The 26,094-nt window shown below is 39.7% G+C and overlaps 1 protein-coding gene across 4 annotated transcripts in view; it reads left to right on the plus strand.

Annotated features, from left to right (window-relative positions):
- Nucleotides 1–26,094, plus strand: part of ptprub (protein tyrosine phosphatase receptor type Ub) — a 120,773-nt gene that overhangs the window by 47,654 nt on the left and 47,025 nt on the right. For all 4 annotated transcript variants that reach the window (XM_037274187.1, XM_037274188.1, XM_037274189.1 and 1 more), the window contains exons 3-7: nucleotides 11,282–11,553; nucleotides 19,913–19,994; nucleotides 22,407–22,522; nucleotides 23,768–23,942; nucleotides 25,602–25,895. In XM_037274187.1, the coding sequence (XP_037130082.1) occupies nucleotides 11,282–11,553; nucleotides 19,913–19,994; nucleotides 22,407–22,522; nucleotides 23,768–23,942; nucleotides 25,602–25,895 (939 nt within the window). The remainder of the gene's footprint in view (nucleotides 1–11,281; nucleotides 11,554–19,912; nucleotides 19,995–22,406; nucleotides 22,523–23,767; nucleotides 23,943–25,601; nucleotides 25,896–26,094) is intronic.

The following is a 26,094-nucleotide window of genomic DNA, read 5'->3' on the forward strand; positions in this document are numbered from 1 at the left end:
TACAGATAAAAGCCTTGGCACACACAAAAAAGGGGAAGCACAGTTTGTCTAGTCGCCCAAATTGTCTGGAGGGATTTCAAAATGACAAGTTTTTATATACGTACATTTATTAAAAAGGAAACATTCCCGTAAAGTACTTGTCGACTGTCAGTCGAGATGACTCGGTGTGTTGAAATTTGAGACGGCGTATATTGCCGGGTGCAAGACTGCAGCGTTGACGTGTTCAGCTGTGATTGCCTCCGAATTTTTGACAAGGGCACAGCGCTATGCATTTGTCAGCTGGAAAAGCACAGGTGGAAAGAACTGACACCGGCACAGGCTCACGTCCATCATTAGTCTAAGTGAGTCAAGCGAGTAAGGGGACACGTACGGTCATTTTTAAATCGTTTTGGAAATGCTCTCAAATGTGTTAATGGTAATAATGCCTTCATGTGTCCCACAGTCTCTGGCCAAATTTAATTAATTACCCAAATGATAAAAAGAAAAACAAAATGTAATCTCGTCAGAGCAGAAATATGAAGTGAAAGGAAATGGGAGCAGATAACATGCTTGACGCGTTTACTTTTTGTCTGTTTTAATTACTCCTATGTGTTTGGTTAGTTTTTTTTTTGCGTCTTGTGCTTCCTGGCTGAAAACAAAGATTCACTGAGTGCACGGCTGCATTTCTGTCAGTTTTACTGTGTTTTTTATTTTTTTTGTCCCCTCTACTGGACCTGGTGTCAGGACAAGGATGTCAAACCACAGACTGGTGACAAAGCAAGCTTGTAAAATAAAAAATAATCCTTTCTCTGGCAACAGGGTTAATGGAAGGTTTAACAAAAACAGAGCAGGAAAAGCACGCACACCATCAGCTTAAAAAAAAAAAAAAAAAGTGCCAAAGGCTTGAAGGCTGAAAAGGAAAATTAGTGGTTCCATTTTTTCATCATGCCTATTTCGCATTGTACTTATATTACAATGAGTAGTTAAAAAGGAATGTAGCAAAGCGATGTTTCTCGGTAACGAGATGCCATTTTCGATACGGTGGTGTTTATCCAGATAGTTTTGGGAGTGTTATCGTATTTTTACACCATTGAGTAAAACAGCAGGTGTTGGTTGGTTGGTCTCCAAATAACTGGCATTCCTCATTGTGTGACAACCACTTTCACTGAGGAATGCTTATGACACGTTGTAGCCTTCATTAATTTGCATAAATTACCTTGAGAATGCTTTTGTTGTGAAAATGAAATTCATCTGTCTTCCCATATGGAGCCACATACTTTATAAATGGCACTGGAGTGTGATAACTGCCTTGTTTCATAATAGGCTGTTTTTGGTGTTGCTGTTATCTTCTCTTATGCCTTTCCCAGGAGGATTAATAATGTTTTTTTCTTTTTTTGCGTTTCAAGTGTGTCACAGCCAAGGCTAAATATGATGAATTCTCTATCTTCATTTCCATCTGTGTATTCAGACTGCAAAGCCTACCATCGACTACCATGTTGAGTTCCCAGAGGCGAGAACATTCCCGGTTCAGTTGCGAGATATGGTCCCTCCAACATGTCTAAAATCTGCCCCAAAGCATCCCTGACTGGACACGCATCGGCAGTAGTTGCCCCTATTTTCACTCTCTCGGATGGATGTAGCCGAAACACTACCAAGGAAATGCGTTTTTCGAATTTTCCTGTGAATTGACATGTCGAGGTTATCTAACGGTTATTGTTGCTACATTTCAACAATGAAGACGTAATACTGCTTGCGAATAAAATATTTACCGTAATTTCTGGACTATAAGCCGCACCTGAATATAAATCGCACCAGCTAAAATTAGAGTAAAATCCTAATTTGTTCATATATAAAATGCCCTGGATTATAAAACGCGGGTTTTTTTCATGTTTAATTTCCATATGAAAGAGAATATGCACAAATTATAAAATATCGTAAATATCCATAGATAAGCCATACGGTAATACGGTAAAATAAAATACGAAAATAAGGTAGTTAGTAGTACAGTATACGGGGAAAAAGGCGAGTATTCCTTTGGGATTTTATATTTCTAAGCTCTTCATGGCCTGCCCTAAAGAAGTTAATTCAAATGACCCCATGTTGATTGTGTATAACTATATATAAAACACCCCTAAATTATCCATCCTGATGGAGGCCAAGGTCAGGGCTGAAGGAATCCTCTCAATGACAAGTGTTTCAACTGAGATAGAATGTTTGCCCACCAAACAGGAGGGGGGGGGGAGGGGTCGGGGGGGATTGACAGTTAATCACAAACATATTACACCGCTGGGATGGGCGTAACTCTAGCCTTCCGACGCTAGCTCCCACCTGCCTGTCATGGTGATGACACTGCAGCCTATCAGTGTCTGCCTCAGATTTATCAATCCGGCGGTAGAATGCGGCTTCGTCTCGGCCAAAGCTAGACACCCATCCATCCATCAATCTCCCAAGTTTGTGTGTGACACAGCGCCGACAGCCTCTTTCTCTTCAAGAGGCTTCCGCCGCATGCCGACGCTATTGTTACTCTGCTCGTTCAATCATTTCCATTGAATAAATTCTGCTTGATGCTACCACTCGACAGTCTGGATCCGCATTGGTGAAAAAAAAATTGTGTTAACTACCACTTGATGTCTTTTGTGAGTGGACAACTTCGTTTATTTTTCGCAGGCGAAGTGCCGAGCGAAGACCGTTCATGCTTCACCGGTTTACATTTCTGACACGAGCGTCAGCCGCATATGTTTGTGATCAGTGCGGGATTGCGTGGCTGTGTCGAGAAAGAAAAGGGCAGATTGTATATAAGCTTGTTTTGCTTGAATGGCTTATTATGCTGATGTATATATCTCGGCCGACTTTAATATCCTGGGATACATAATGCCTCGAGCTATGCTGCTAAATCACTACAATGTTGACATTGAGTAGAGCTTTACAACCTTTGACTGTATTCCTCAAACATATAATATGACACGATTTTTTATTTTTTTTCTTCCCACAAGAAATAAGACAAGGGCCAATGCATAGGAAATCATGCAAACGTGTGTATTTGCTAAGGGCCATTCGGTTCTTCTTGTGCTGTGCTCATTAAATTTATGTCAGAACAGATGACCAAAGGACGGCGTGAGTTATTTTGCGACGTTGGCCTCCATCGCTGTTTACCACCGGGGCATGTCGTAGCGGCTGACATGTTAATAGAATCAGTCACTGATAACAGGGCGCTAATGAAAATCTAATCTGAAAACTAGCCTGTCGGTGGATTGTCTGCTTCTTCTATGTTCGGTGAGAAACATTTCTATCTCAAGTCTCATTAGCTGATATTCATTGCGGTGTCATTCTGAAAAATGTCCCATTTATAGAAGCAAGACTGAGGTTGGATTGGATAGAGATGGCAGACGTTCGCAAATTCTTCCAGGTCAGAAAGGAAATGAATTAACTGTGATGCTATTGATTAATTCTATTTCATCTTCCATTTGGGGGCTCGAGAGGTGGGACTGAAGAATAGCTCAGGACTAAAGCCAATAGAAAGCTTCAAATACTGAATCCCAGAAGAAAAATGTAAAAAGACATTTTGTAAAGGAAGGCCACTGACATGCAGGTGTCTTCTCTTTTCTGTCCTGGAAATTCTGCTTTTCAGCTGCAAGGCTCAGCATGTAGGGTAGGAAATTGAATAAACAAATCAGTCATATTCAGACACCGCGACGAAAAACAGCAAGGGTCTACTTTGTGTACTTCTCAACACATGGTCGAGAGATGACAGAAGAAGCAAGAAAAGACTGAGGAGAAAAATATTACACCATCCAAACAAAGGTAGAGCAGCAACAGGTGCTTGTAAAAACACAATCGAGGGCACAGTTGTGTTTAGCGAAATAAAATCGTGTCGGAATTGTCATAATTGTTGCTTTTTAAAATAAATTACCTTAAGGACTTGTGAAGTCAGCCATGAATCTTTATGAGATGAAAATCTAGTTTTGTTTCGTGAGTACCGAATTAAAAAAAAAATCACTTCAGGGAAATATGTTTTAATGCGAAATAAATTATTTTCCGATTATTCGATGGGATATCGGGTAGACTAATCGAGTCTAAAAATGTCGGATGGTCACTGCCCAAACTTACAATTAATGCTTCTCCAGAGAATTATCTTGCTGCATTGCTAATATAATTGTTGTGTGTGTTTGGAAGTGACATCATTGCCATCATCTGGCTTTGCAAATTAGTTTTTTTTTACACGTATTTTGCAAGCCCATAAATGAGTTGTTGTGATGTTCCTGTCAGAAAATAATATATATAAAAAATTAATATAAAATATTCCTGATTTTGCAAGGCTGTCATGTAAAAACAGTCCGTTTTTTTAAAATTTGCATTTATACAAGCAAGAGCATGACAGCTCTGTAAAAAAATCGTTCTCATAGGGTCAAAAAATATCCTCGTCTCTGTCTACCTATCCAGACTGTGTCTTTGTCAGCCTCCTGACCTTGAGTCTATTCAACAGAGAAATGTCACTCGGGTCTAACATACTGTAGAATACAGCAGTGTTGCATCACCGTTATCACATCACACTTGCCATTGCATGTTGTCTATTGCGTTCCATGGCGACGGACAGCTTTTTGTTCCTGCAAATTGCGTTGTCGGTTACCTTAGAGGTTACAACCCGTTGATTATATTTCTCAGTGACCGGCAAAGCCCTGGAGGTGAGCTTATCCTTGTTTTTGTGCGTGCGTATGCATGTCTTAGCGCTAGCAGAGTCACAAAAATAGTCCTTATGTACGTTGACATGCAGTTAGCGCATTGCATTAGGGACAAGTGAAAGTCTCATTTTGCATCATATTTAATTGAAGTGCATATGGACTGCTTGTACCGCAATATTGGGGCGTGCAAGTGTCGTGGCCTTGCGACTCTCACAGGACGTAGCAACATCACACCTGGGACACCATTGCAGAATTACATTTTTGTCATCAGCAAGCTGCTCAGTTTTATATGTCGATACGGTGAATTTTTATTTCTTGAGCATATTCGTTGCCAATGCTGTCTTTTAGCATTTCTGCCATAATAGATCCAAATATGGAGTGGAGTGAAAAGAATTCTCCACATATTTTTCTGAAGCGACATGGTCTAGCTGGCTCTGAAGGACATATGGTGCTGAGTCATGGCTGCTTAAATAAAGCGTACGGTTTATCCCGCCCCCGTGGATGGTTTACATAAATTCCTTTTGTGTAACAGTGGGAATACATTTTCCCATTAAATGTGTGCTAGAAGGTTTAAGAGGCTTTTAACACCAGATTAAAATCGGTGCCATTTTGGCAGTTCACCGCCAATAGTGGTCCATAACATATTTTGCATCAATGACTATTTTTGAGCAGAGAAACGAAAATTACAATAGCCTCGATTCACCTCGTTGTAGGAACTATTTCTTCCATCACATTATTTGACCTTTTGCCCCTTTTTGAACAAGTTTTTCTTCATTTTTTGGCAGCACAGACGCACAGAGAAATGCTCCTGATTTTCAAAATAAAATAAATTTGTAATATGTTGAATGAAAAGAAACTTTAACAACAACAAAATTCCATCGTTTATCACGTCTCTTAATATTGCGGGTAAAGATTTAATCTTTCTCCCCACTCCCTTCTTCTCACTCAGCTTTTTTATGAAAATGACTTTTTTATGGTCTTCTTTGAGCCATATTCTTCCTTTTATTTTAAGGTAATTCGCAAAAAGATGAAGGTCAATCCCTCCATAAGGAACTTCAATTTTATCATGCGTAACCTTCCTCCTAATAGCGCAAATACACAACACGCTGCAATGAATTCCTTTAAAAAAGAAAAAGAAAATGTTCTGTTCACCATTGAGCCATAAAGTGCACTGTGAATGAGCCTGTCCTTCATATGTTGAAATATAAAATATATATATATATTTTTTTAATTCCAGTCTGAATTATACTGTGTTTATTTCCTTCAGTCGTGTCTCGTTTTGTCACAGAACCAACAAGGACAAGGTTTTAAAACAAAATCTTTCCTTCCCCCTTGTGCCCACTCATCCTTCCAACCGAAGCTTCCCTTCCGGGCACATAGGACAGTTGATCGTGAACTGCCTTAGAGGACAATTCAAAAGGTCAGCACAGGCAGTCTGTTGAGAAAGTGCATCTCTTCTCTCTATTTGCAAAGACGACAGCACTCGTCGCCGTGGTCTTATCTCCCTTAAATGCTGCAAGGCACAGGCGACTCTGACAAAACCACCACTTGTATTAAATTTATTTTCCCACCCTAAAATCAACCAATGCGCCGTCTGCTTCTTTCTCGTACTTTTCTCGCCTTAACACATGAAAAAGTCCCCCGGGGTGTTGGTAATGGTCTCCTCGGTTTGTGCTTAGGGCGGCAAAGCCCCGCCGAGAAACCCATCACAACTCTTTACTAGAAATGAAGGGATACTATAATGTTAAAAGAAAAAAATGGTGGAAGTGTTTCTGAGTGTTTTTTAAGTAAAGGAAAAAAAAGGTTAAAAGTGCCCCATGGTGAGGGAGACTAATTTTCTACTCTTTCTTACCTTTAGGTTTGTTTTTGCATTTCATTTACAGTATATGAGAAAAGCCAAGCTGTAAACTGAGGACGAAGTGAATAGACGGCTGAAATACTTTAAAATGGTGTTGAATAGATTGTATACAGAGAGAAAATTGCAGCTCTGATAGATCGAATGAGGCCTTTTCCATTATTCAACGTGCATGCCATTTGAAAATGATCTTTGGTCAATAAAAAAAAAAAAATTATATATCACCGGCGGTAAGGTACATTGTTTCAAAGAAAGAAAATGTCAATACAGACTGCGAATGATTTTTTTTTTTTTTTGCAATTTAAAGTTCTGCGACACATTGTGACAATGACAGACGAAATGAAAAGAGATAACAAGCATGCCGGTGTATTGTGTCGGCTCGCTGTTTACCACCAAATATTTGTGGTAAAAACAAGAATTTATTTACAAAATGTAGCGTTGATACCTGTACAACTCTCATTTTTAGTCGCTCGCAGTTCTGTTAGATGTTTCTTTTTGCTTCACCAAATGAATATTTCTCTCGGATGTCCAATAATGATAATTAACATTTAAATGCTGACACTCACGATTTGTCTGTACACCGTTTCATCCCTAATTTTGAGTCACTCCAGTGAAATTATGTGCGCGTTATATAATCCTGACACACATAAAATTCAGCTAAAAATTATTGCCGTAGTAATACTGTGTTCACAGGAACTTTTTCTTCTACCACGAACTGTCATCTTCATGCAAATTAGAAGTCTGCTTGTCAGTCGATGATAAGTCAAATGAGAGAAATGATACGGCAGTGGAAACGGCATTTGAAATGGCTGAACGCCAACACCGTCATATGGCGGAATTATTTCAGTTGCCAAAACCGCAGCGACAGTTTGTGTGATGTGTTTGAAGCCCTGTGGCACCACCACCACAAACTTCCCTCCAACATCTGAGAACTACAGACACGGCGGAATACATTGACATGCTGCAACCATCCAAAAAGGAGTCAGGGAAGTGCTACAAGGGCAAGAGGGATTTCTGAAACGAAAAAAACCTCCCAAAACGTTAAAAGAAATTGAAAAAATTTCCATCTCACCAATGAAAGACTAGTCAACGTGTATCCCGATACTCGAGGTACGATACAATTAAAAAAACGGTATATTTGACCGAATTGGTGGCGATAATTTTTCAATCTGCTGATTGTTAAATCATTGCAATTTGATATTTGTATGTAATAGTTAAAGATGGTCGTCATGACGACACGCTTCTGTTGAAGGAATTCAGATACGCAGCTGTCGCTCCGTTTAAGCGAGCGAGTGCCTCAAAAGTAAGACCGACATTGTGCGTCATTATGAAAAGTCAATTACGTCGCTCTAATTTCACATTATTGTTTTGTCCCTATTAAAGTTGTTCCCAGGCAAGAGGACAAACACCTTCTCTATAAATGTTTATTACACAACTTCGGACCTGCCTGGAATTATGCATGAAACTAGACAAGCTCAAACACTGAAGTAGTTGAAAGAATAACGCGGCTATTTACACACATTAAAGTCTTATCATGAGCCATTGATGTTGTTGATGGCTGACTCGTCTCGTGAAAACTTTTAATGCTCTGTGACACTTTCACGACATAATGAGGCAATTTTCCATCCCTGGGCTGCTCTTCTAACAAGTCTAATTTTGCTCTCAGGCCAATGGCCGCTATGTACCCCGCCTCCATTTGAGAAACTTATTTACTGGATATGTGCTGAAGGATATTGCGGGTGGCAGTGAATAAATACTGAGTTAAGAGAACTGCAGCCAACGCATGAAAATGGAGTCCAAAAATCTACATGACCTTCTCAGACTATAATATTAAACAGAAGATGTGCCAAGAGCAAACCATAGCTCAATAGAACAGTAATGGCATTGCGAGCATCATCGAGGACACCCCTTGAAGTCAAACACAGCCGTAAATCCCATTAAAGTTTGTATTTGAGATAACTGCGTGGCCTTGGATGTCACAGGGACAAAGCTTTCATCCCCCACAAGTTTTATTACATGGAAAATACAAGTTTACCATTATGCTCTTCCTTCCTGTGACTTGTCCAAATGTAGCTTTGTCATTTTTTTTGCGTTACTGGCCGGAGTTGGTGTCACCTCCAGGTCCAGCAGAACTCTATATGAATTATGATGTGCTCAATCATTTCTAATCTTGTTACGGATCTTAGTTTGCCCTTGACAGCGGCAAAGAATTGATGGAATGCGACTCTGGTTTTTCTTTGCTCAGTCATGCTGTGAATGCTCGTGTGAGGGCGGTACGCTCGGTTAAATGTTTTATTGTCTTTTGAGCGAAATCGCGATTCTTGACAACACGATTACGTTATCGCCGAAGTGCTGTTATTTTGCATCAGATGGACCCTGAATCTGTTGGATCTAAAATTTCACACATACTGTAAATGGTGTCTCCATCATCTCCCACCAAGATTACCGTATTTTCCGCACTGTAAGGTGCACCGGATTATAAAGCGCACCTTCAATGAACGGCCCATTTTAAAACTTTGTCCATATATAAGTTCTATACATTTGGCCCGCGGGCCGGACTTTGGACACGCCTGCTGTAGTGGCTCAATATTGGTCCATGTATAAGGCGCACCTGATTATAAGGCGCACTGTCGGCTTTTGAGAAAATTTGAGGTTTTGAGGTGCGCCTTATAGAGCGGAAAATACGGTAAATAGCATAAGCGGCATGCTACTCATTACGGGTGATGCTAACCAATTAGCACCTGCTATGAGTTGCTGTTCACAAACTGGGGCTCTGAAAAATAAACAATGGAAATGCCTTTACAGTTATCATATGCCTCACATTCAAACCAGTATCAATGGCTATATTTATTTATCAATGGCTTAATTAGGTGAGACAAGACCTTAGGTACTTTCCAAATGACACGAAGTAAAATTACACCTAATGAATTATCCATCTTGACTGTGTCACCGTGGACTATCTCACACTGTATCATGATTATAGCACCAAATATATGGCAGACTTCTTTAATTTGTCACAATGTTTAATTCATGAGCTCTTCATACATCACATGCCACCTTATAGAGGACCTCATTAAAATGTGCCATGACTTCACATTCATATTGAATGTCTCTGTGGCTGCTTCATCAATAGTTTTATAGACGCAGCAACGGCATGGTCCACACACAGGTCTTAATAACGTCTCTATACGATATATTACGGAAAAGGCACCTATAGGGTCCAACCGCCGGTGAGGACGGTGCAGCTGTACAGCTTCGGCCCTTTGCTATGATTTTATGAGTCCCCGGTGAGCCTGCAGGATGCACGATAGGAGACAGGATTGTGAAAGATCTAATTAAACAGAGCAATATGAGAGTGCAGTGATCCCCGGCCCCGGACAAGACACAAATCAGTGGCTGTTGACAGTGGACTGCAGGGCAATTGGGCTTTGCAGTAAAATAAGTACTGTAGCCTCAAGATAACGACCATCCCTTCTTGTCTATGGGCCCCTGTTTAACTTTCTTTACAACTTGGGTGTGATGGGTTGTGAATCTCGATCCCACTAAATGGATTATTGGTGGTTTCTCAAGTTACTTGTTGCCTAAATCTGACAAGTAAAAGATTTAGTGTTTTTATAATGGAACATCAGAAAAGTAGCTGTAGGTTATTCACTGTTAAAAGTCATTTCGTTTGGTGCTTTTATCAGCTTTCACTTGTGAGTAGTGAATAACGGTCATCGGGCCACATGGCGCCAACTGTGTGGTCTCGGAGGACTTTTGAGTGACAGAGAACGGCGAGGACTCGGAGTACAATGACGACAGGCCAGCACACAGGAAGGTCTCCAGCATTGTTGTGCTAATCATGTTAACGGACAAAATCTGAAGGCGGGACAGATGCTAAGAATGAGCAACGGGGGGTTATGTTTGTCCTTATTAGAAAGCTTCCACTGGGCTTACTGTTATATATTTATTTTTCTCTACCAGATCTGTTCTTTCTACGTTTATACAAATGTCGTTCTTAGCCAACAGCAACTATTATGTCTTTTTATTCAGCAGGGTATTTTATCAAACTCCTACACGCTCAGTTGTGATTTGATTGAGAACAACCGACATTTTTTTTATCGTGGATTTGAACAGCTAAAAATGGTTAAAAGCAGATTTAATCCTTTGTGATATGTGTGCCTTAGTTCACAGAGTGTCTGCTTAACGCAAATCTCTGTCGCATCGCGTACAAGCTCCCAACAGTTATCTCCAAATCAGTTTGAAAAGCTTTTTGAGTTTTTGAGAGAGCGGCAAGACTCTGTGACTATGTCTCATGTGGTGCGAGGCTTATTTGGATGACATAAAAGAGCTAAGCCTCTAATGAGGTTCTCTGTATTAAGTGTTTGAGAACACACATTAACATAACATACTAATTGTAACCACCAATATTTCAATCAAGGGCGCAAATGACTAGAAAGCCAACACAAATTATTAATATGAGAGCATAAATCATTCAATGTTGCTGGGCGGTTTTTAATTCGCACAGTGTGAATCATCCAGTTCCTGTTTGTCCTTCCTTCCTTCCCTTTTCTTTCCTTCCTTCCTTCCTTCCTTCCTTCCTTCCTTCCTTCCTTCCTTCCTTGCTTCCTTCCTTCCAATAATTCTTCCATCCACCCACCCATCCATTAATTCTTCCATCCATCCACCCACCCATCCAATAATCCTATACATCCGATAAATCCACAAAAGGCATAAACATGTCCAAAATGTATTTTTTTCAGGCTAACGTTTTCATTCTTCATTTTAGGTTCCTACATGTTGGTCAACTCCTCGCAGCACGTAGCGGGCCATTGCGCTCAGCTGCTGCTGCAGAGTCTGAGTGAGAACGACACACACTGCGTCCAGTTCAGCTACTTCCTGTACAGCCGCGATGGCCACAGTCCAGGGAGCCTAAAGGCATATGTGCGTGTCAATGGCGGTCCGTTGGGCAACCCGGTGTGGAACACGTCGGGATCCCACGGGAAACAGTGGCATCAGATGGAGCTGGCTGTCAGCACCTTCTGGCCAAATGAATATCAGGTAAAGTAATTATCCTTGTTCGCTTTCTTGTTGATCAATTACCGTATTTTCCGCACTATAAGGCGCACCTAAAAACCTCCAGTTTTCTCAAAAGCCGACAGTGCGCCTTATAATCCGGTGCGCATTATATATGGACCAATATGGATTCGTGGATGAGGACTAATTTATTAAAAAGCTTTACGTGTTTATTTTGTGTGTTGTGTGATATTAACGTTTGAGCAACGTTGAGTTATTGATATATTGTTATTGTTTTCACTATTTCGAGTGTTGCTATATTGTGAGTGCATTAACGTTTGAGCCACGTTGAGTTATTTATTCTATGCGCCTTATAATCCGGTGCGCCTTATATATGGACAAAGTTTTAAAATGGGCCATTCATTGAAGGTGCGCCTTATAATCCGGTGCGCCTTATAGTGCTGAAAATACGGTACTTCAATTTTGTCCAATTATGTGTTTTTTGTTACAAACTCCAATTCATTTTTGGATGATCAGGTCAAGATTTGGGATGAAGCCAATGCTAGCTAGCAATGTGTAACTATGCTGCCCGTTCGTTCACTAAGGTGTAAATTTATTTCCTGTAAATTGGCAAGACAGAGATGTTGTGAAAATAAATGCCTATTTGCTTGCTGTCAATTCTCTTGTGACCAACCTCGCTGGATTCTTCTACCGCTTAATCAGACATTATACAAGGGATTTGAATGGTCCAATAGAGATAACCGTCAAAGATGAAATATATCATCTGGTTTATATGATGTATGCCCGGATGTGTTTATACTCCTAAGAATAAAAAAAAAAGTCACTTATCAAACAGAAATCTCATCACTGTCCTGTAAAAATGTAGGCATTCCGCCAACATTCATTTCAACGCTTTATTTATACTCATATATACGTAACTGTGATTTTTACCCTGTCAGGCCTAATTACTGCCAGCTACAATAATTCTCATCTTGCTTTATAGCCTATTTACTGTATTGATTTATTGACTGGCATCAAATCTGTATAAAGGATTTTCCTGTTAGTTTGCAGATGGTTTGTCCGGAGCTTTTAAAGTATATCTATCTTTTGATTCAATTTGATTTTTCTGCAAACTCAGTAGAAATGTCAAAAAGCAATTAAGTTGAGTAGTGTGCATTTTATCATGAACTGTCAGCGGCTATAACTTAATTGAATTGTGTTCAACCCCACAAGAACTGACCTTCACTTTGTAAATAGTAGTTCCTTGTACAAACAGGGGCGAGATTTAGAGTGACTCTTTCCCATTCTGTAGCCTGACAATGAGGTAAAGTGTGTCTTGGGGGGAATGGAACAAACACTCTGAAGAAGGCTGTGATGTCCACACAGAAATTCAAAGAGATTTTTAAATTTGAAGTCCCTATCTTAAAAATGTTAAATTCAAAAAGACAGATTTCAGTCAAAGACACACAATGTCATAGGTATTGATGGATAGATAGAATATATTTAAGCAAACAGTCAACAAGTCAGATGTCAAGCTTTGCTGAAATGTCCATGTTTTTGCAGAAACACACAACAGATCATTATAAACCTTTTTGTTTTTTACAAACTCTTTTTACTCTTAAATATGAGCATGGTTTTAATGAGGGCAGTCATTTTGAGTAACTGTTTTATTTTCAGTAAAAGTAATGTCGCTTATGAACATTTATTTTTATTTTTAACAGGGACAGTGCACAAGCTAGTTTTCAGCTGTAGTCCCTGGACACGATGTTGAGGTGCCAACATAAATACTCAAGTATAAGTAAAACGTACTCTTAAGTTTCGTCAAATCTTCTCTGGCAAGTACAATTCATCCCGAAAGTTGCTTGAGTAAATATATATTGAGTAACCATAGCGTGTTGCTACCCATCCGTGGTCCCAAAGGCCTAGTCCAACATGTCTGAACATAATCTGATCAGATTCATGAAGAATAAACAAGAGTACACAAGATACTGTTTGCAAATTAGTGAAGCAATATATCAGGCCAATCAGACGCTATTGATGTTTGTGTTTACGTTAGCTGCTGTGCCTGGATGAAAAAGGATCAGATCAATATTCATCCTTCTATTTTAACAGCTTTGAGGTACAAGGGACCTGGAGCCTTTCCAGCCTGACATTAGAGAATGGACAAATTTTGATTCTGTCATAGAATCAGATCAATATTTCATTTCTAAAGTATTATCAATTGGCCATAATAAATTGTGAAATGTACATTATTCAGTGGGGCCTGGTGCTTGGCGTGGAAGTACGCCTTGGACGGTTTGCTCGCATTTTGCGGAGGCTGACATTTTGAGACTGATAAAACACGCATTCACTTGAATGGACGTGCATGATTTTCATCAGATTTGTTTGTTGTTTTCACGATTGTGATAGGTCAAACAATGGAACACAAATGCCATGAGATGCATATCAATGTGGTTATGACTAAGAATGTGTCTTTGACTATATTTCCAGGATGACACTGACTGGCGGAAATCACAATAAATGTTTTTTTAATTATTTATTTTTGGGAAAATTGCGATATTTGAGTGCACCCAAATTTTATTTTCCATTTATTTAAAATTACCACAAAGAATAAATTAACTAAATATTATTTACAGATAATTATCATTTTAAGGAGTTTGTGTGTACAAAGGTGTTGCTACTCAATGGCTGCTCCAGTCAGCCTTGTAACTAGTAACTAATTAGTAAAGTATCAGGGAAATTGCTTTGCCTCTTATTTTAAACAAGCACACACTGCTTAATTTATCTTTTCATGGCATCAGCAGTGCGACTCGCCCCATACTTGCAACATAAAGATTTAAATAGCTACCCTATGTAAAAAAAATGTGAGTTGAACCGTGTAGTGTCTCGTTGAAGATCGCTTCAGTGAATACAGAGCTGAGTTGAGATCAGTCTTTTGCAAACTGTTATTGTTTTCTCAACATAGCAAGGGCGCTCGGAATGCGTTAATAATATGCTGGTTAGGGATGGACCGGTGTCAGCGCTTGTTTAAAAAAAAAAAATAAATAAAAAAATAAAGATCCGATACTTCGCACCGATACCACCAGACATATTCGTTCTGTGGTAATACTTGAAGAACATGGATGACACACTTTTAGGTGTTTTGTACACATGCACCTGATTGGCTGTGTAACTACGTCGAAACAAATATAATTAATAATAATAATTCATTAAATTTGTATAGCGCTTTTCAAAAACCCAAAGACGCTTATACACTGGCTAATATACACTGCTGATTGGCTCTTTTGTACTCAAATGCATGTACTTGTTCCTCTGAACGTTTGGCTTTGTATAAATTGCTCCTCTTATATCGTTATTACCTCTTCTGCGAGTGAGTCAGAATTGTTCCATGGCTGCCAATTGAAAAGAGAATGATTAATATAAGGAGGAGTGAAAGTCTTTCAAGACTGGGCAATTTGCTGTCAGACGCACGCCAAAAACATATTTTTTCCATCTGGCCTTTGTCTCTAAAGTCTTCGAATGATCGTAAGTTGAATTTCTTCTTTTCTTCAACAGTCAAAAGTTTTTAAAAGGACAGATGTTTGCCACGCTCACACTTCTGAAATGTTGCGTAGGCTTGCACAAATTGTAATACATAGCCAAATTATTCATCCCATTACAATTACAATGCAGTCAAAACTTTATAAAAGGCCAGATGTCGTCACAAATCTATCAATGGCTTTGCCACCCGCACATTTTTGAAATCTTGTATCGCTTTTCATAATTCACATGCTCGAATTTGTGTGTCAGACTGACGCCACGCTGAGAGCGTGTGTGTGTTCGGAGAGACAGAGCGTTCCCTCCCATTAATTTTCCAACGCAGCCTATGAAGCTTGTGCTTGAACCGTTTCCATCCGTACTGCCTGACGCACTTGGCTCCAGCACTCTGAATAACCAAACGGTACATTTGATCAAGACACTGCATGCTCGAGTGTATTTCTTGATGCACCAACGATTGGGGAACGGGGATTTTGTCTCTGAGCTCTTCTGTTCATGGTCACAGTTTTTGTGGGGCTCGCTTATTCTCGCCGATGAAATTCAAAATTAGTTCTCAAAAAAAAAAAAGTGACAGTACAACAAGTGATAAATACAATTTGATTATTTGGAAATTAAACAATCTTAATGACTTCCTGAGATTCGCTCTGATTCAAAATTTTGATTCGCTGATCGCTTTTCCTCGCCGTCTCCAATCCCAAATCGAGTCACCACGGTTCGTGCAGAATCCGATAAATAAGGGAACTAAATGATTTGAAACAGCTTTCTGTAATTTGGTGCAATTCTACACTCCTGAAGATGACAACTGTGATGCCCTGGTCGATGCTAAAATAAAATAAATAAAACCCCAGAGTGACTTTTAAAAGCCTCAAACACTATTATTCTGTAGAAAGCATCACAATTTTTCGTAAAACTTTCTATGGCCTCTGAAAGGATACATGTTACCAATCCCTGGGCTTGGGGCCAAAACAGTTTTAATGATTTTTCGCTAAACTGTCTCCATGGCGTATTCACTGGGGCTTGCATAACGTTTTAAGTTCTTACACTCGCTTTGTATTTGTGACAACGAGAGCACTACCCTTTCATTAAACAAGTACCGTATTTTCCGCCCTAAAAGGCGCACCTAAAAACCTAAAATTTTCTCAAAAGCCGACAGTGCGCCTTATAGGCCAGTGCGCCTTATATATGGATCAACTGATGAATTTGTTGATCCATACTGGTTGTACACAGTGCTCTGCCAAAATGTTTCAGTACGTTTTAGTACGACTAGTAAATTACAAGGTCGCATCGCTTCCCAGCATTACGGCAACTGTAGTCAGGGGGCGTCACCGAATAGCTGTTGTACCCGCGAGGCTATTTCATGTCAAAATAGGCTGCTCTGTTAATGTTTCGAGTAAATCTACGGATCGATATGGAAGGGAAACATAGGTAAGTAGTACCAATGCGTTAGATCGAACTTTAGTCAGTTCCGATCATTTTATAGGAGATCGTTTGAGAAACGCGATTGTTTACACTTTGCTGAGGCTCATGGGAGATTGCGAGCTGAGGCTCGTGAGACTTTGCGGATGGCTAATGCTATTGCGATAGCTGCTATACGTACCAGGCTATTTCATGTCAAAATAGGCTGCTCTGTTAATGTTTCGAGTAAATCTACGGATCGATATGGAAGGGAAACATAGGTAAGTAGTACCAATGCGTTAGATCGAACTTTAGTCAGTTCTGATCATTTTATAGGAGATCGTTTGAGAAACGCGATTGTTTACAGAGGGCTCGTTGGTTATTGGCTAGTGGATGCATACCGCAACCCTAGTCAACCTCAGTTTGATGCAGTATAGCTTCTATTTTATGCGCCTTATAATCCGGTGCGCCTTATATATGGACAAAGTTTTAAAATGGGCCGTTCATTGAAGGTGCGCCTTATAACCCGGTGCGCCTTTTAGGGCGGAAAATACGGTACTCTTGCGAAGCAGAGGTGGAAATGGCCGCATCTTATCATTGGCTGCCTGTTAAATTTTCATGTTTTCAATTTTTTAAGTTTTATAACAAGTTGCTGCCTTGTCTCTTGTCTTCGTAGCCTTTTACACTGCACAAAAAAATAACATTTTTGTCTTTGTTGTGTATTTCATGATGCGTTAAAAAAACGGTTTTAATCAGTGGTTATATCTTAAAATGACATTGCAAATTCAGCTTAAATCGCCATCACGATACTTTTCCTGTAATCACGAAATTTAAGACGACTTGGATTTGATGAATATATGAAAAAAAAGCTCCGTTTTTGTTTCTCTTTAAATTTGTGAAACTGTTCCTTACTTACGTTGCATTGTGCGTGTTAATGCTAGCATGTTAAGTGACGTTCGCTAAAACAAAGCTCATGCGATATAATCCAGAGCATTTAAATCCTATTTTTAGTTCTATAATAAATTAGCTAGCACTGTAGCATGCGCTCATAACGATAGCACATAAAAAAAAAATCAGGCTGCACTGAGGGTTCACAGCTCAAAAATCAAGCTAGCAGTGTGTAATGTTTTTATAATATTGTTGGATGGCATCAACAGCACCTCTACTGGGTGCCAGTAATTACTTAAATAATTGACACGATTGAAACAGTCAATTCCGCACAATTGATTTTTATACACAAGTATATTATACTCATCTCTCCGTAGATTTGTTTCGTCTGGGTCTTTATGAACTTCTCTCCCCTTTTCACTATGCATTATTGATTTCAGTATATTATTCTGGGGGAAATATAAAGCTCACCTTGAAAAGTTTGACCAGAAAATGTATCTGGGATAGCATGCACCCTTTCCCCTCTTTTCCGGCCCCTTCAACTACCAAGAGAATCATCCCATCAAATATTTACAATGTTATCCAGCCCTCCAAGTCTTCCAACTAGACGGGCTGCTTCCATGTTTAAACGTTTCTTCTCCTACCTTATGCTTTACACCGCATATTATTTTTTTTTCACCTGTTGATTGTGGGCTACTTCAATTTCCGAGCACAAACAACGTCTGCTCAGATAAAGGCGTGGTATAAAAAATATTATCACGAAAGTGCAGCCAGATATATCAGCGAAGCTTTCGTTTACTCGGGTATACGTTGCGTTTATTAGATTCATCCTCGCTGTCCATTTTTTTAAAACCTGTCTTTGGTTTTTCAACTTAGCTGCGTTTGCTTTTGCCTTGTATTTTAGTTTGATTTTATTCACATTATGTCCACCACAGCAGTTGTTATTTATAAATTAAATTGAATTGATGGAGTTGTAGCATAGCAAATTGTACTGCTGTTTGGAAGTATGATGATAAGAAAGGTAATTAGAGCTACGAATTGGAACCACTTGTTTTTATTGTTTTCTGATAGCAAAAGGCCATCTGTTCGGGGAAAGGATTTATTTTGTTCAAGTGGACCCATTTGTGTTCTTTGGCTTATCGGGAAACCGTGCACTTACTAATGACTGGATTCTTGGTTCTACAAGACAGCGTAAAAATAATAAGAATACATCGGCTGTGTCTGAAAATATTTCCTTCTCTGTGCTGAGCCTGTGGCTATGAAAAGAGCCTTCAGCAAATACTTTTTTTTTTTCCTCCTTCAAAAGACTGTTTGCTACTGTCTTCTTACCCTCTGGCATTTTCTGCCTGAGCAGATTGACTTTGGCACCTGACCTTTCGTCTATAATATTTAGTTGACTTAATATTTCTATGGCAGGTCTAATGTCGGGTGAAAGATCTTGTGTCTCGGGCTGTCTGAAGTCTTTTTTTTTTTTTTGGTTTAAACTCCCCTAACCTTGGTGCATTCAAATCATAAGTTCTCTTAAAAGCCAATATTACGGGTCAGTCTTTCCAAAATGTTATTCACGTCACTCGTTTGTATTTTTGCTTTTTTAGTCGATCTTCAATTTCTCTTAGCCAAGAATGGAAAAGTAAATCAAGTGGCTTTGAATAACAATATGGAAGTTTCCTGTTTAATAGCGAAATATTCCGAACAATCAATCTGATATCCGATGCTTTGACTTTAGCTTCAATTAAACATTCTAAACTTTGAAAACCTTTCCCTTCAAGGTGGATGATAAATTTAAAAGTTCAATCAAATGAGTTTGGTATCATTATTACAGAATACGCCCATGACAATAAACTTCTTTGTTTTTATTTGACGTTTTTGTGATCGTACTGTATATCCCTGAACAGATTGAGCTTCAACTTTATGACATATTTTAGCAGGCGACACACACATATGGAGGATAGTTTGCTTGTGTGTGTGTGTGAGGCCACAGTAAATGCCAAAAGCTAGTGATACCAGCCACAACGTAATCATTCGGTCTGAGGATTATGAGAAGTAATAAGTCAAAGCCAGCCTTTCGATCAAAACGCCTTGGATAGAAGAAAAAAACCCGCCGTCCTTGGCGCTTGAAAAAAAAACAAAGATCACCCTCGTGTCTCATAACTCACACTATTATTGAGGACGGTGATTTGATATCGATTGGCTTTCACGTAGCTTATTGTTACATAGGTTAGTAGCTACAGACGTTTGTCCTCCCTAGCGTCAGCTGCACAATGTGCTGTTACGGCTTTACAGCAGCCTTTGCTCAGGATGTAAAATGACTCATGCGCCACATTGTGTGCTTGCTGATAAAGCTATTATTTCCCTCGACCCTGCGGACTCGGGTAAAACTTATCCATCTTTTTTTTGTCTGGCTTGTTTGCCTCTCTTATGTTCCTGCTGGCTTGTTTGGGCGGGTCAACAGATGCCCAACAAAGTTTTAATAGTTTGTAATTAATGCCACCGAAAAGGGAGCAGTTGTCCGTTGAAAATGGCGGATTGTAAAAGATGCCTCGGGTGTTATTAAAAGCTGCTCATGGTGTTTTTTTTTTTGCAGGTTCTGATTGAGGCTACGGTTTCCACGGAGCGACAAGGGTACATTGCGATCGATGACATCATGGTGCTCAACTATCCTTGCTGTAAGTGACACCTCTGACAATAAGTTGCAAATACAAAAAGGGGAGGAGAAGCTGAAGGAGAAAAATAAGAATTTAACGGTTTCCGAGGGGGAGAATGTACTTCAAAGTCGCGTGGAACGTAAATAGGATGGAGAAAAGTCACGGTCGATCATCGTGGTTATCCCGAGGGATACCGCGACGACGGCTGCTATTAAAAACGTTTTTGAAGGCCTACTGTGAAAGACTTTCATGATCTCTTGTTTGGCTGTCAGAGTCGAGAGCTTAGGGTCATACATCTCCTTTTCAAAGCCTTTGAAGGAATTCATAAAAATGTCCTTCCCCTTATACTTGGTGGCTTTTTGTGTGCCCGAGGTGAGGAAGTAACGGCGCCGGTTTAGTGTGTTGTCATCCCGTGGGGACTTGCGGTGAAACATTTATTCAGACCCTTGAGCACCTGGACGGAGTCTCTCAAGGTCATTGCGGCTCCGAATACCACTGAAAATCCTCGTCAGCTCGTTCGGGGTGAACTGCTCGGAAAGATTTGTGTCGGGAGATTCATCCGGTCATAATTGTATTTTGGGTTGTTTTTAAAAACAACAGCTTGGGTTACACTCTCGCTACATGCTACTACACACACCTAGCTTCCTCTCAGTGACCACAGATGGTCTTTTGAAGGCTCCCACTGTGGCAATTAAACAGTTAAGAATCTCATCAAGACCTGTGCATGCTTCACAATGTGGCGGACATCCAGTAAGCAGGATTTGGCAGCACAAAGTGTGAGTGAGGGAAGTAGTAAGCTGAATTCCAAGGGAGAAGTCACTTTGGGAACAAAAAAGTTCTGCGTGAATCGCATTTTATATTAATTGTTCTCTCGCAAATGAAGCACTTTTCACAGATTTTTAAAAATACTTTTGTTCAACTGTCTTTGGGTCAATTTTGACTCATTATGTGGCGTTGTAATGACTCATCGTCAATCAGCCTATTTAAAAAAAAATAATTGGTGTATTTATCAGCTTTGTAGCAATCAGAGCAAAGCGCAATTAGATCGTAGATGACTAATTTGTTCTAGAAGGGCAACTGATAAAAATCGAAACACATCGACATGATGGGAGCCAAGTCCAGTATGAAACTGTTTTGAATAGGTGCAAATTCAAATGTATCGCAGCGATTTGGTCTTATTTTAAGGAATCGGGTACTTGTGGAGACTGCCGATACCAACAACCGAAACATAAATGGCAAAACAAATCTGACAGTAAGTCTGCCTCGGCTGTCGTTGGCACTATACAGTGACACATTGGTACCGGTAGAGATTCCCCCCCCCAAAAAAAATAAATAAATATATATATATATATATATATATATATATATATATATATATATATACTTGCTTACATACCACACAATATTACCTTTAAATAAAAAAAAATATTTTCCCAGAAACTCCGATTATTCAGCCTTCCTGTTAAGCTTCTACTGTTTACTCATTAATAGCAGTTGGAGCATTATTTATTCTTAGAATGATGATTGCACTGCGGAAAAATGTTTCATAATGTTTCAATGGTTAATTTTCTCGATCATCAGTGTATAATGGGGATATATTTATTTTTTTACGTGTAATTGGTCTAAAGGGACTTATTCAGAGTTTCCGCCAGATTCTCAAGGTCTCCTTTTCCCAGTATTATTACTTATGTGTTTTCTTTCATTATATATTGTAAATAAACAAGATCAAAACCCATCACCATATTATTGATGTACTTCAGAGAACGCACAGTGGTGATTGAGAAACAAACATTAACCTCCCTTCCTTCTGCTTCGGCTTGGCTGTAACTCTGCCATCTTTTCCCGTCAGTCATCGGGAGTGACAAGTCGACACGTCCTCCCCGATTTCTCAGACATGGCAGGCTACGCGACCGGCATTTACACGGCCATTTGTTTCGCCGTGGCTTCTCTCCTCCTCACTTCTCTATTGTTAATCACCAAATTGGGTGAGATTGGGTTACGTACTCCTCCGCATTGGCAGCTCAGCTCAGGACATTATTAGTCAAAATGTGGAGGATTGATGCTCATGCTGTGGGTTCCCCTTCACACATTTCCCTCCTACACTCTGCTCTGAACAAATTACACTTGATCCAAAGCGTATTCACCGTAACACCATAGTGAGAAGTCAGGTGTGTTTTCTATTCTATTCTCTTAATGGACTACCAGAAATGTCTCCATACCAAAGGATAAGGACTTTTTCCAACCAAAAAAAAAACCCTTGACGTTTGCTGTACATAGAAAAAGTGTCAACATCACAAAACAGAATGATTTGTTCTCGCTAACTGAAAATGACTGTGTTTGAGCCCTGATAAGAACGTGTCCTCGCTGGCGGGCTGGCGTTGCGAGTGGCCGAAAGGTAATTCTTTCCCTTCTCTCCTCCATACGCCTTTTTAGATAAGGCACCGCATTTCTCCAGGCTTGGGGAGGAGGAGGTGAACGCTGCACAAAATGCAACTTTCCAGTGTGTGGCTGCTGGAAAGGCTTCCGAGGCTGACAAATTTCTTCTGGAGGTGAGTGGTTCATTTATCCACCGATGAATTTATGCAACCTGTTGGACTTGGACTCGAAATGAAATTCTTTATATTGTTCGTAGACACAAAGTGTGGTCTTGTAAAACTATAAAAGCAGATTTTTATATATATATATATATATATATATATATATACAGCTCTCATAAAAGCGTCTCATTATATTGTGAGGGATAATTGATATCCGCAAGAATACTCTGCGTCATTCCGTCCTGACGTCAAAAATAGTCCTATTTTTTCCCTCACAATGCTCGCCGAGTGTTATTATGCACCAGTTTTATGTGCTTGAACTTGAACTAGTACTTAACCAGACTGCAATATAAAGAAGGCTTATAATTCATGTTAGTTAAGTGACATTACAGAACAATCAGTCATGTTACAATTAAAGGAGAGTTTTTAATTTGAGTACATAATAGCTCGCCAGCAGTACGACAAATTGTACTTTAATCTTAACTTTCTTTGAGTCCACTTCTCTTACGTCCTTGTTTTACTTTTCCAACAAATTCCCTTTTTGTTTGGGGGTTGCGTAGTATTTATTGATGTATAGTGCAACGGTCTCAGCGGGCCTACCAAGGCAGCCATGTTTTTTTTTCTTGTGGTCTCAATATTTTTCTTCATAGAACCTCAGTGACTGTGTTTGTTGTCTTGTGGTTTGTGTGGTCTGTGACTTAAGTGTAAGAGCAGCAGAAGCAAAACCAGAATGTTTGTGTTGCTCCCCACATGCTCGCATGCTAATGCTAGCATAAGATAAGCGTCAGTACAAAGCATTCAGTTGACCTTTTCTCTCTTCGAGAGCATGTTAATGAATTTTCTTATAATTTTTAATCATCTAATCATGATAAATTTTCCAAAAGTATGGTGCTTTTGATGCATCGCTAATTACTAAGATCTCAATAGGATTATGTTTGCGGTTAATAAAGCATGCTTAATTGTCTAACGAGTGAATTCCCACCATTGGAATGCATGATATTTTGTCAGGATTAAATTAGACAAATGCCATTCTAATTTATAATTGATAGTTTTTTTTATTACTGATGCAATAACTGATTGATAGCCGTTGTCTGTTTTTAGTCATCAGGAATTTATTCTTTGCAGCAAATGCAATGGTCACAATTAATTAATGTTATCTGATCTTTATTCTATTTTATGGTTTTAAAATCCAAAATAGGCACGTTTTGCCATTTAGTAGTTGAACATTCTCTGACCTTGGCCATGTATGTTTTTCAGAGACACAACGGGGAGATTATAACCAGTGCGACGGTCAAGCACCTAAGTCACCGGCGTTTTGTGGTATCGTTCCAGTTAGACAGCGTCCAGAGGTCAGATCAAGACCTTTACCGCTGCATCACGCAGTCCCCCAAGGGATCGGGGGTTTCGAACTTTGCAGAACTCATCGTAAAAGGTAAAGCTTTATCTCCTTTGTCCTGGGGTCACTAATATTATTTTTTTCTTCCTTTCTCATGTTTGAGAGAAAAGAATGATGGTTGATATATAAAATAGAGAGAATTAAAAGATGTTGGACATGAGTTCATTGAAGTTCCAGTTTGGAAATGCTGAACCCATGTTCAAAGATTTGATTGGCGACTCGGTGCCACTTTACGTGGAAAGCCTTTGGTTGGAAAATTCAGTCTCCCGGACGTATACGTCTGAGTTGGTATCAAAGTGGCTGCCCGTCGTCTTCTCCTGTCATAAAGCTGCTCACTTGACTTGGTCTCCTGCAGTCCTGTCATATCATGTACCACAGATGGTGACCTCAGTCCCATTAGTCACTCCAACCCCACAGCCTGACACCACTTTGACAGCATAGTAATGACATGACTGTGAGGTGGTTTGCTGGCAAAACATATCAAGCCTCCGCTACAATGAGAACTTGGAAATAAGAATGTCACACTCTCACTTTTCTTCCCCTTTGCTGACCTTTAGCACTAGATTTTTTCATACCAAGCTCAAATTTCGGAAGTGTGTGTCAAAGTGGTCAGACTTCACATGTAGCGGTAACCAATAAGTAGATCTCAGTTTCTGAAAGTTTGGGCACTCCTGATGGAGACAATTTGGGAAGAAACTGAAGTTTCCACACTGAAAACCCCAACAAAGATTAAAACTTGTTATGAATTTTAGTATTTCTGTGTTATTTTTAACAGTGCTGCTGGTATAGATATAATATAATATAATTCATACAATATAATACAATATAATACAATATAATATAATATAAAAAAATATAACATAACATATAACATAATATGCCATAATATGACATAACATGACATAACATGACATGTAATATAGTATAGTATAGTATAGTATAGTATAGTATAGTATAGTATAGTATAGTATAATATAATAGAATGTGGATTTATTTATCTGGTCTGCAGCCATCAAAGTGATTTTGTACCCACACCATTCTCCCGTTATTCATACTGCGGATGAAATTTGGTTTTGCATTTAGGTTCAGATATTGACGCCTCAAAGATGAGAAGCTGTAGGAGTAAAAATGGGGTTCTCTAGCGACGTATAAATCCTGTTAAGAAAGGGCTCTCAAAAGACAGGGGCGCCTCCGCTGGAATGACAGATTAGTCACAGCCACACATCTCACTGTGATCTTTTCTTGTGCTTTGTCCTCATTCCCTTTTGCGCTGCCTTCCTTTCCTTACACCATCGCCCGTGTAATTGTTCAGCAGCTTAGATGTGCGAGTAACTGACCGTTGGGCTTGAAATTAATCCCCAGTTGGCAATCTCAACTGACAGTATGGAGACACTCGTCTTTTATGGTGAAACGGATGAAGGGCGCCTAATTTTTCTGTGGTAAAGGTTGTTTGATTGTTTTCACACCTGTTTTTTTTTTTCCCCCCGCTCTGCTTAATGTATGCGGGTTTGTGAAGGCCTTGTTAATCGCCGTGACTAATCTGCTATTTGAACGTAGCATGACCTACCCGCATCCTTCAGTCCCTTAGGGCCCATTTAGTAATTCTCACCGGCGTTGATGAGAAGTTCAATTAGTCAAACGGCGTCAAAATTGTTTCACCAGTTGAATTGATCTTTTTCTTCTGTTTCTAAACAGTACCACCTTCCCCTATCGCGCCACCTCAGCTGCTGCGTGCTGGCTCCACTTACCTAATCGTCCAGCTCAACACCAATTCCATCCTTGGAGATGGGCCCATTATTCGGAAAGAGATTGAGTATCGCGCCAGCCAGTCTCCATGGTCCGAGGTGCACGGAGTGAACATGGTGACCTACAAGCTGTGGCACCTGGATCCCGACACCGAATACCACATCAGTGTGCTGTTGACTCGGCCGGGAGAAGGCGGCACAGGCCCACCCGGACCTCCGCTAGTCAGCAGGACCAAGTGCGCTGGTGAGTTCATCTTATAATTTGAAGTCATGCCTGTGAGATCTCTGAAAGAAAGTTCAGGAGTGTGTTGCAATGACACGTGCCGGCATTCCTACTGCAAATCAGTTGACTTTTACGTCTGAATACAAATACGGGATTGCCGTTGTTCTTGACAGCTGATATAAGCGTGCGTTGGAAACACAAAATCCAACGTAGACTTTTT

The sequence above is a fragment of the Syngnathus acus genome, chromosome 16 (genome assembly GCF_901709675.1).
Source record: "Syngnathus acus chromosome 16, fSynAcu1.2, whole genome shotgun sequence".
NCBI lineage: Eukaryota > Metazoa > Chordata > Actinopteri > Syngnathiformes > Syngnathidae > Syngnathus > Syngnathus acus.